Source organism: Dromaius novaehollandiae, chromosome 11, assembly GCF_036370855.1.
Source record: "Dromaius novaehollandiae isolate bDroNov1 chromosome 11, bDroNov1.hap1, whole genome shotgun sequence".
In the NCBI taxonomy this organism is placed as follows: domain Eukaryota; kingdom Metazoa; phylum Chordata; class Aves; order Casuariiformes; family Dromaiidae; genus Dromaius; species Dromaius novaehollandiae.
The window spans coordinates 21,432,485-21,444,434 of NC_088108.1; the positions used below are offsets into that span (position 1 = coordinate 21,432,485).

The 11,950-nt window shown below is 37.2% G+C and overlaps 1 protein-coding gene across 1 annotated transcript; it reads right to left on the reverse strand.

Annotated features, from left to right (window-relative positions):
- Positions 1-2,374: 2,374 nt before the first annotated feature.
- BRS3 (bombesin receptor subtype 3) lies at positions 2,375-11,323 on the reverse strand. The gene is made up of 3 exons (XM_026110937.2): positions 10,746-11,323; positions 7,656-8,007; positions 2,375-7,026 (listed from the first exon to the last, which is right to left on the reverse strand). The coding sequence occupies exons 1-3, from the start codon at positions 11,174-11,176 to the stop codon at positions 6,619-6,621; spliced, it is 1,191 nt and encodes a 396-aa protein (XP_025966722.2). The 5' UTR covers positions 11,177-11,323; the 3' UTR covers positions 2,375-6,618.
- Between the last annotated feature and the right edge of the window lie 627 nt (positions 11,324-11,950).

Consider the following 11,950-nt stretch of genomic DNA (forward strand, 5'->3'; position numbering starts at 1 on the left):
GCCCCTTCCCCTCTGGCTGCAGCTCTGGCTCCCCTCAGACAGTGCCTTGGCATGAGGACGGCTTGCCCTGAGGTGGGGTGTATTGCCGAGGTGGCCCTTGTGTGGGGAGCTGTGCAGCCTTACCTACGCGTTAAAATAAAAGCCTGCTAAGGGGTGTGAAGCGTTGAAAGTACTTGCTGCAGTAAGACGCTTCACTGCTGAGCCTTGGAAAACACTGAAAAGTCACACTGCTGCTGTCAGTTGAGGTGCTTTGCGGTCATCTCTCACTGAGACTGAAAGTCCGCTTTCATCAGACTGGAAGCAAAGACAAAAAATAAGAGGTAGATTACACTAAAATGACATGCTCAGTGTCAAAATCCTGTTGGTTCTTGCCTCTCCATTGGTAGAGGTGCTCTGACCGATTATGCCTTTCTGTGAGAAAAGGCCACTGCTCTGAGGTATTAGTGAGTGGATTATTGAGTGGATACAAGTATCTGCCTTCTGGAGGAAGTGGTGCAACCGTCTGTCTCCAACTAGGGCTTCCTAAGCTCACTTCTGAAAGATTTGGTAACATTGGTATTATGACATAGATCAAAATTGTCCTCAAATCTTTAAATGTTTGAGTTAATGAGATCTGCTGAATAGTTACCACCAGTGTAGCACTGCATCCTAGATACTTTAATATTTTAATAAAATTTTCTTACTTGAATCAGTTATTTTTAAATAGTGATGCAAATACATGTAAATACCAATACAAATAAACATTTGGTGCCATCTAGTGGTTTTCAGAGTGTAATCTAGATAGCCTTACAGCAAAAACAAATTTATTTGTTAAAGCATATAGTTAAAAATACTTAATTTTATTTACATTATAAGTGTGTATATTGTTCTTTTCTTGTAATGTAAAGCTTAACATCGATCTGTAAAATCTAGGTATTGAAACTGCAGATTTCTTAAATGGAGACTTAGCTGAACAGTTCCACCAAAGCTAGGAGTGGCTGGTTGCCAGATGACTTTAGTGATAAAGCAGTCTTTCTACTCTGAAGTGAAAATGATATTCAGTATAGAAGTGTTCTGGAAATAAGTATTCCAGGAACAGATATATCTTTACTGTCATACACACTGGAATGATGATAAAATCAAGGATACAGTCCTGAGCTTATGAAGTTCTGAAGGGAGAGACCAACATAAGTTAACTGGCTAGTCAACAGACTGTCACATAAAATTGCTAAGGATATAAATATAGACTTTTAGTAACCTTTGGCTGTTATACAGAGAACATCCAACCTAGTAATGACATCTTTCATGCTTCAAGAATTTTCTCTTGGCAGAGCTATTACGATAGTTGTCCAAAGATTGTTTTATAGTCACTTGTACACTGGCAGCTTGAGAGACATTCATATGGGCTCTCAAACAACATCAGATTTCAGTGGCGCACATTGGAGGCTTAACATAAACTGTACTTACTTAAAGAAATAAAATACAGCTAAGTATAGGTCAGATGAAGTATTTTCCATGACATATTGCTGACACCAGAAAGATCAGAGTAGCCTAAATTAGATGTTTGAGGAAAAGCTACGGTGGGTTAGTTACTGAGATTTAAAGCTCACTGCCCTAGTTTCCATTCTTAACTGGGGAAAATGAAGACAGAATAAATTCAACTATTCTAAGCATTTATAAGGTTTGAACTGGATATGTGTTTTGGAAGTGAGATAACCATAGCCTTAAATATTGTAAAAGAAATACAATTACATCTTATGTACATGCTTATTTCATTTTGTCAGAATTTTTTACATTCATGCCCTGAGTAAATGTAGTGAGCTCTATGTCTACACAGGATGGATTTCCCCAGTGTTCTGCGTTTTATATTAAGCAAGCATTGGATGTGATGTCCTTGGACAAATGATCAGAGTACAAGTCTCTTTTTTTTTTTTCTTGAGTGAGTACTTAATAGTAAACTTAAAAACTCAAGTTCCTTCTTTCTCTCCCTAATGCCACAAATGTTTTGCAAAGTGACGTAGCTGTAACAGGAAGCATGGAGAGTGCTTCCACTGCAGACCTGGCTAAAACGAGTCATTAGGGCACAGTCCCCAAAGTAGGAGATCCAAGCTTAATTCCCTCAGTCTGACAGAGGTGAAACCATGTTTACATGCAACAGGGATAACAAGCTACCACACATCAGTTTCTGCATGGTAAATCCAGTCTGCACACTTTTACCATTCTGTAGGTATGAGGACAAACTACCTTGAATTACCTCATGCTCCCCACAGGTAATAGCATGCATGAGGGCAGTTACTGCAGAGCAGCTCACATCCGTAGCTTCTTACCTTGTTGCCGCCATCTGGTCTCTTCCTCCTCAGTAAAAACTGCACAGTGAGCCATCTCAGGAAACTGATTCAGCTGAAAACTAATTTTTTTTTTTTTTTTGGTCAGGACAGCTTTCATCTTGATTACATCTTGAAACAATATGATTCACGGTTGCACAAGCACTGCTGCTGCACAAAGGGAAAGATGACCTGCATGTTCCAGGGATGGGGGTAAGAGCTGGAATTCCACAGCTTCGATCAGGCTAACATGCCAGGAGACATTTTAAATCCTGACAAAATATCTCAAGGTATATAGTAAAAGGAAGTATTAGCATGTTACATAATGATAATTTTGTGTCTATGTCTGACTTTTCTGAGTGATAAAAGGAACTCTTGACTCATCAGAGTTGATTGTTTTTCTAAAGATATCACCTACGAAATGTATTGAAATCTTGATCTTAGCAAGGAAGTGATGTTTTGATATCTATTCAAGTAGGATCAGGAATTCACCAGCTAATACTTAATTAGATAAAGGGTTCATAGTTTTTTCTTTCAGAAAATGCTTTGGGATATTGAAACAAGGAGGCAGTAAGTGTTGATGAATTACAGGGATATTAATTCTGTTTGCGCTTTCCATGGGGCTGGAGCCTGTAGCTGTAATACACAGCATCTAGTGAGAATGAAGGAGTCTTTACTGTGTGAAAAATGACAGGACCAGATCCAAACGAGCTAAAAATTAAATACTATTTCCTATGTTGACAAAGGAAATTCCACAAAACAGTTGACCTTTCATTGAGGAGATCAACAGTGGCAGAGCCAGTACCACTGATGAAATCTCCCACTGCTGCAGCTGTGTGTAACTTAGGTTATTCTTTAATTGTAGTACTCTTAGCAGAAACACACCACTGCCAGCAGGCAGCCCATATATAACTATGTAACATAAAACAGTACTTTCTATGAAAACAGAAAGCTGAGCTTCAAAATGGCTGTCGTTTCATGCACTAACTTTAATATTCTGTGCCATTTGCTAGAGATGCAGTTTGTTACAGTATATGCATGCTTTGACATGATTTTGTTTATATATATGGAAAACATTTTTTCCAAACTAAGTTGGTATCTTATAGTGTGAGACAAATTAGAGTATTATTACTAAACTGGTTGCTAACAAGAACATTAATTCTTACACTTGTATGCATTAAAGCTGTTAATGTGCACATCTCGTTCACAAAATAAATTATAAAAAGGATGCATCCTAAAAATAATATTTACTCACCCAGGAAGACTCCCTAGGAACAAGTCCTTTGATGGAGTGTTCCTTTCTATATTTTGCACCTTTCTTCCACTTTTTCTTTCAGAGTGGATATAAATAGTAAAGCCCTAATTTCTCATGTCAGTTCTTTTCTAAATCACACTCAGCATTTCTGTAAATAGATATTATTCCCATATATTCTTATGGAATTATATTTGTACTACTGAGGGCTGAAAGAGCTTTTTTTTTTCCCCAAAAAACATTGAGAAAAGATTGCAAAGGAAATAAACCTTTTCCCCTAAATTCAATTATGGTAATGTGGAGACATTTTATGGATAGTTAGAGTGAATAGATGGAATGAATATCTTCAGATTGTTTAGATAAAAATAAATATTGACCAATATATCATTCTAATACAACATCATGACAGTTTGAAAAGATGCAACTATAAAAGCATAAAGTACATGGAATGGTTAAAATATGGCCTGAAATACTGCCATTCTTTAACCAAACATGTGCAGTGTATAGCAAAAACATCAATTTTATAGAAGTATGTAATAGCAAAAAGGTAAACTATCCAGTTAGAAGAGTGGGTACACAAGCAAAAAGGAGCTGCATGCAAAGCCAGGAAAATGGTGAATTTGGAAACAGTGATTTTTAAGGACTACTATGAGGTATAGCCAGGGCATTTTGCTGGACATTTGTAAGAAGTCTGGCCTCCAACAGAAACAAACTGTGAAATTCAGAAACATGTGGCAGATATATTTTTCAAAGGCTTTAATAAACTAGAATATAAAAGATAAGTGATGTAAGGAGCTATAATGTTTGTTGCTTTTTCTTGTGTTTGAAATTCCACATAGTGAGATCCAGGAAGATAAAAGTATGCTCCTAGGTGAATAGGCTTATTTAGCTAATCTCACCCTGCAGCCCCATTAAGGAAAAAGAGAAGGGAGACTATTGGTGCAGTATGTTTTTTATATTTGTGAGGAGCTCAATACCAGTGAATGTGTTTTGGGAATACAGAGAGAATAAAAACAGATCTCTGGAGACAGCTTTGCGATAAAATTGCATTTCTGTGCTGTTACATTTCCATTTATTTCAGTGGTCCTATCCTGGTGTATAACTGGTACAATAAAATGGAGAATCAGGATTCCACTGAAAATTAGTGCTTAGAATCTTGCGTCTTGTAAATGAAGAATCTAGTAAAATGAGGCCAAGCCTGATTATACTGGTTTAAGATGGCTACATGGTTTAAGATGGCTACAGAGGTTGTATTCAATGCCCTTGGGATTTATAGTTTGGTTTTATTCTGATTAGTGCAGTCAAGAGAGAGAGACTGCAAATACATTTTCTACATCTTATAATGAACTCAAACAGTGGTGCATGGATGGATGAATGGATTTCCATCCATGTATTGCTAGGGGCTCTGTGCAGCTGAAGGAAGTGGTCATATCTTCAAGGGTTAATTTGCCTTTTAATTAGGAAATAAAATTCGGACTTCTGTTATTGACATCACTATTTTGTGTAATTCATATGTTGCAATCTCTCTTCTGTAATTTAACCCACAACTTCTTTTGTGAGATAGAAGTTCCATCTTTTAAGCAATGAAAAAATCTATTGCATTTTCTGTCACCAGCTTCCACAGAACAAAATTTTAGTTCAGGGTACACAAGCTTCATAAAACTATGTGTCATTCATGACTTTGTAATATGGGGTGGGAATACGTGCTTCCTGTATTTCCTGATAGAAAGGCAGGCCCTGCCAGCAGTGCTGCTGAGCTTTTTAGGGATATACAGGCTGCCTGCCCATCACAGGCTATCACTGACTTGCATCTGCATGCTTCATCAAAGTCAGTGGTTTTGAGATTAGAAGGTCCACCTCATAAAGACAGTCTAACATCATATTAAAAAGGGATACTAGTTTAATAACTTCAAAAACAGAAGACTAGTACAATATAGAAATCCAACTCTCCTAGCATGCTTCAAGATTTGCAGACCACTTAAATATGATGACATTACCAAGCAATATACTACACTAGGATTGGATCTGTAGAGTGAAATGCTTAGTCTGACATCCACTCTGTACACTTTCGGGAGCTTTACTTCAGACTAGCTTTAATCTGGTTCCATGGACTAAATGCACAATTTCATGTGAAAGTAATCCAGGTTGCGCACCAAAGACCCCTCTTGGAGCCAAACCAAAGTAAGGCAAGCAGGGATATTTGAGCAGTTTGCTTCAAAAGTGCACTGTTAATCCAAACTAAAACAATCACAATCCACATTGATTTATTGATGTTAAATTGTATAACAATAAAGAATACTGCTCTGTTGAGATGTTTTATCCATAGATCTCAAGATTTTACAAAAGCAGCTAAATGTTCTTACCCTATTTAAGAGATGTGATCACCTGCTCATTCCCTTGACTTCCTTAGGAACTGAGAAGGGCATCCCTTTTAACAGCAGTCAGTTGTTACCTGGAATTTCAAAGCAAGTCATTGACAGAGCAAAGGGTAGTGCAGATCTGGCCCATAGTACTTTTTCTTTTTTCCTACACCGTACTACAGACTTGACTTTTGTTTGATTTTAGCTTGCTTTCCAAGGCATTTACCAGGTTTTAACATTTGGGACAAGAAAAGAAATCCAAAACCTGCATAGTTTACTATGTTATGAAGATAAATGTTTTTGCTTGCTTGCTTTAGATGCAAATACTTGACAAAAGAGAGCTCTCAGTCACAAGTCAAGGACAGGTCACCAAGAACAAAACAATTCTCTCAGCCAATGCAGAAATTCTCTTGCAACTCTGCTGACTCCTGTCCTGCTCAGTACAGGAATTTCAGCTAAGGATGCATGTTCATGCTCTGGAACTTGAATATTTCCTTTGACTGAGCTTACACTGAAATATTCAGCTGTTTTAGCTTCTTCTCCCACACAGTTTGATTTTTTTGTTGTATAATTATAAAAATTAGGAACTCCTGCTGAAAATTCTTTCACAGACAGTGCAAGGCATGGCAGCTCATTCCAAGATCCAGATAGTAGCAACTTGATCAGAAACACTCAGTTTCCGTCCTTCTTCATCACAGATGGTCTAAACACTTTCCTCTTCTTTTGTGATACTATAATCTGTTAGCAATGTAACACTGATTTCTGAGCCATGTGTGCTGCCTGTAACTGACAGGGCTCTGGTAGGTGTATTACTGTGGGTAGCACTGGGAGGTTTTGTATGAAGTTTTGCTTTGCAGCATGAGACTTGCTTTTTAAAGTGTTGCCGGAAACTTTTGCTCAGCCAATAAAGAGCGAAAGGATTGACGCAGGAATTGCTGAAGGCCAAGGCACGGGAAAAAATAGTAGCTATCAGATGAAAGGCAGAAGCATCTACAGAAGAATGGTATGTAAAAGAGCGATATAGGTAGAGGATGTGGTTAGGCAACCAGCAAAAGGCAAATAAAGCAACTAGCACCAGCACTGTTTTTGCAACTCTCTTGCGGGATTCAATCTAGGAGAAAATAAGGCATATCTGGTATTAATAGCAATTAGTAACACATGTTTATGTGATTGGTGCTGATTTCTGAAGGGCTCTAAGAGTGTTAACATTAATCAATCTAAATGCATTAGTGACCAAAAGAGCAAAATAGCTACAAAACAGAAAAATAAATCAGTTTCATTTTTTTTTCCTTTCAACAAAGCATTTCCAGTGCAGAGCACATTCCCTTTCCCTTATAAATCACATGGGAAGCTCATTTAGAGTAGGATTTGAAAGTACAATGGTTAATGTGTCAGCTAATGTTTGTTAATGTTACACCTTTTAATCCTAATGCCAATGAGGTCTTTATGTTTAGAATTCCATGTTAAAAATTCTAAGTTTAATAGGGTCATAATAAAATAAATAAAAAAACCCACATCCCTCAGGAAAGCATGTACACCCACAATTAAGCTAGTGAGTCATAAGCATGTGCTTAAGCACATAGCTGAATTTCTATTGCTAATATGGGCTGAGTTTATGGAGGTTTTTTACTCATCTATCTGTGCATATTATGAAGCAAAGGTTTTGCACTCAAGAATTAAGACTTCAATCAGCATGACACATTTTGGAAAATTGGACACTAGTGCTTCATCATAGCTTACCTGCTTACGGGCATGACCATGTTCTTCTGCTGGCATATTGAATGTACTTTTGTATAATGTTCTGGCAATAAGAAAATAATAGACAGAAATGACAGCTAATGGTACAATATAGAACACTAAGAAGCAAACCAGGGAGTGAGCTTCCTGCAGTATCTTCTCAGATACAGGATAGGGGGCACATGCCTCAAAAGTTACATTTTTCTCAGGATTACTAAAAGAATACAAATCTGAAAAAACAGCTTCCGGGATGGCAAATATCATGGAGACAATCCAAACACAGCCAGCTTTACAGCAGGTCTTCAGGAGCGCATCCGAAGTCTGCAGTTCCAAGGGCTTGACAATGGCTCTGTACCTAAAAGCAACCAACGTCAGAGTGTCAATAAATGCAGTAACAATGCAAGCTCTGGTAATGTAAACTTCTTGAGGATAAAACCATCCTTGTTCTCACTAAACTAAGGTTGGTAGAATCATCTTGGAAATTAATATGGATATAAGCTCTTTATAATTAAGATTGAAATACAAATATTAATTGTAAGCATGTATTTAAATTCTATGAAAATGATGAATTGGCTGGCAATACTTGTCATGGAAGCCTTCCTAAGTAAAGGTGCCTTCTGCTGTTTGGAATAGAATCAGTAAAGGGATCTGTCCTACATTTATGGAGCTACATAGAAAGGTAAATGAGGAAATTAGTATGCAAAACTTGTAAAGGAATGAAACTGGTTAACTAGTTTGTAAATACATGAAATTCAAGCATACACACCCTCCCTTTCTTCCATGTTCTTAAGATCCCAGCTGAGTGCAATGATCTCACTCAAAATAACGCTCAGGTATTCATTCATATTTACAAAGCGTGAGCTAACACTATTGTTGATTCAAGCTCTGATGCTGCAGCATGTGAACCGTGTTAGACATATGAGAAACAATCTGGGTAAATTTGTAGATGTGTGAAAAAGCATGTGGAAGGGGAACATGGAAAAAGGACAAACTGCTGCAAAGGTGGACTAAGCACAGTAAACAACATACCATGCTCTCAAAATAGCAGGGACCCTTGTTTAAACAGACAGAAGATATTCCCTCGGGGGGGGGGGGGGATAAGACTGGCATGAAAGGAAATGCAGTGAAAAAGGAGCCAGAGTGGAATAAGAGAGTAGAGTTGTACCATTTTGCACCAGCTGAGGATCTGGTCTTCTCTTTCTCCTCTAGGCAAATTTAAATAGAAAGCTGCCAGCTGGAGTATTATTTATTAAATAAATTTTTCCTGACCTCAAGCTTTTCTAGCATACAGGAACATGATAGTCTGGAATTGTGCTAATGACTGATGTTCTGAACTTCTTAAGTAATTTTACCATATAATAACCCTGTGAAAAAGTTGAAGAGAGTGATTATATAACAGCTACCATGAAGAATCGAATACAGAAGCAAGTGTCTAAATGATGTATTCTTAACTGACCTCCTGCAGGAACAGGATCTTGGAGCTATAATAGGTAGTTCGATGAAAACATCAGCTTAATATTCAGTAATAGTCAAAGAAAAAGCAAATAAAACATTAGGAATTATTAGGAAAGCAATGGAGAGCAAGAGAGAGAATATTGTGCAATTATCTCTATCTCTTCTTCATACAATTCATGCATACCAAGTGCTATTCTGGGCACCTCATCTCAAAAACATATACTAAGGAGGGAATATAACTTGAGCAGCCTGAAGAGGATGGATAGGGATCACTGTCCCTTGTACTACAAGAGTCAGGGCCATCAGATGAAGCCAGGTTCAAATCAAGCAATAGGAAGCAGTTCTTTATGCAACAGGCATTAGACCCATGAAAATCATTGCTAAACAAGTTCAAGAAGAGGCTGGGCAAGGATCTAGAAGAGAAATACACTGAGTTTATTAGGTAGACAAACATCAGCTCAGGTAGTCATCTGAAGACTTAAGGGACAGGAGGTGTAGTGTTGTATAGTTGCGATGTTCTTATTTTTCTCTATATGTTTTTCCTTGCCTTTATAAGTCTGCCGGAGGCAGATTTATAAAACACTGCTGGAGGCTGGACATTGGCCTAGACAGACCCTTAATATGACCCGGTATGGCCATTCCTACATTGGTTGATTTTTCACTTTACAGTAACAGTAGCATTGCTTGGGATTTAAAGTCTGGATACATGACCTATTTGTTATTACATAGAATCCATGATTGCTGGCATATGAGATGAGAATCTTTTTCTTTCTTAACACTAAAATTCATTTTGGCTCGTTCTGCTTCTTCATACACTCATGCTGATTGGACTGAAATCTCATATTAGTATTGTTCATTCAGAAAGGAGACACACAGAAAACTGATTATTCAGCAGCTCCTTCTGAAAACAGTCAGATTGGAGCTCTGATCCCGACTACCAGTGCTTTCATTGTAGCCTGAGTTTAATTTCACAGTATCTGAGTTAACACTGCTCTGGGAAAGATATAAGAACTGTAAATACAAAGCAGAGAAAATATTCAAACTGTGCCACGTTAAATCTGTATCACACTAAGTACTTGTCAAGCTGAAAATTAGAGTATTCCAGTAACCATCAAATTGCAAAAGTCTTGAAAGCAATTTGTCCCACAAACTCTTATGTGATTAAAGTTGGCTTTTTACCCCATGTCAGTCATTTTAGTTCTAAGATTTTAGACCCTGACTGAAGTGCAAAAGAATAAGAGGAAGGATTTCCACTCTCCCCAGTCATTTTCACAGTTCTATTTTTCATCTTCATTGACTGCTTTAGTGTACCACTAGATAGCACCAATATACTGTCTTTTCCCTGCCTTAAGCAATTTACCTTTTCTGTGCAACAGAAAAAAAAAATTATATTTGTACTTCAAACTAATAAAATGTCAGAATACTTACAAAGAGTCTTTCTCACTTCACTTCATTAAAAAGAACTGCTCCAATTTTCACAAGAACATACATTATTAAATTAAATGGAAGAAGGGGGTTAGTCTATTTCAATGTGCCATTTATTATTAGGCAAAATGATAATTTCTGCTCTTTTATTCATTTCTAACTTCACACCTGAGGTGTGAAGTTTTCCTAACAAATCAGTTGCATTGGACCCACCTGTCAGCACTGAGAACAGTCAGTGTAAACACTGATACTCCAACTGAGGTTAACTGGATAAAAGACAGCAGCTTGCACCCAATTCTTCCGAAGAGCCAGGTATCCACAATATAACGTGTTGCGTCTACGGGCACGCAAGTTAATAAAAGCAGTAGGTCTCCAAATGCCAGGCTGGTGATGAAGATATTTGGAACCGTCTGCATTGATTTAATCTTGAAAAAGACTTTGATGAGTATAGCATTTCCAAGGAGACCCACTGAAATGATCACAGCATATGTAACATAAATTGTACACAGTATTTCTAATCCTGGAAAGGAGTCTTCAGTCCATTTTTCATTTGTGGTTTCATTATCAGTGATTGATTTCAGTTCTGTACCATTTGTAGATGCACATGAAGTCTGATTAGATGAATGCAAGTATACTTGAGACATTTCTTTAACTGTTTCTTCTCCCCAGGCTGGACTTAAATTGATCAAAATTTGTTTAATATGTAGCTTGCAGCATATCAGTAAGGTCAATATAAAGGTACAGATTTGTGTCTGAAATTAAGATTCTCGTTGCACATTAACTACTTTCATCCTCTTCTGGGTCTCAAAACATGCTTGGGATAAATGCACACAGATCTAGTTCTGAACTGTGTGGGAGGTGGAGAATTTTTTTATTGGCTTTTCAGCTACTGGAGAAGAGAGGGAGGAGGAAAAAAGAGAAAAGGGATTTCTTTAAGGATATTAGCTGAAATGATCTTTTTTTCATAGAGGTATCTTGTGAATAAATACCGTATTATAATTACTATACTGTTAGGGTTTGTATATTACCTAGCAAATCTTCCTTAATATTTTCCAAAATACTCTAAAAAATAACAAAATGAAAACCTGAAATAGTTTTCTCTGTAATACAGATAAGCATAGAATCTGCTAATTACAATATGCCTTAATGTTAGATAAAAATATCTCAAAATATAGATAATATTTGTTGAAAAAGCCATAGAGAGAGTCTGTACTCGTCTTTGCTCTGATTTTTATCACAGTAATGCAGTGAGCTTTCAAAAGGCAATTTAAGATGGAAATTTATGGCCATAATCCTGCTAACAAACACATACATTAATGTTTAGGCTTGTCCCTTGAAACAGTCCCATTGGCATCAAAGCCACAACTTACACTCAAGTTTGCACAGGTCTGTAGATAGTTGCAGTACAGAAGACTGTT

Bases quoted from the DNA above. Each gene is read 5' to 3' on its own strand.
- BRS3 (XM_026110937.2), bottom strand. From the start codon at position 11,176: ATGTCTCAAGTATACTTGCATTCATCTAATCAGACTTCATGTGCATCT. The intron at 8,008-10,745 runs GTGGGTCCAATG...GGTTGCTTTTAG, and splicing joins ACTGTTCTCAGTGCTGACAG to GTACAGAGCCATTGTCAAGC. The intron at 7,027-7,655 runs GTAAGCTATGAT...ATTTTCTCCTAG, and splicing joins ATGGTCATGCCCGTAAGCAG to ATTGAATCCCGCAAGAGAGT.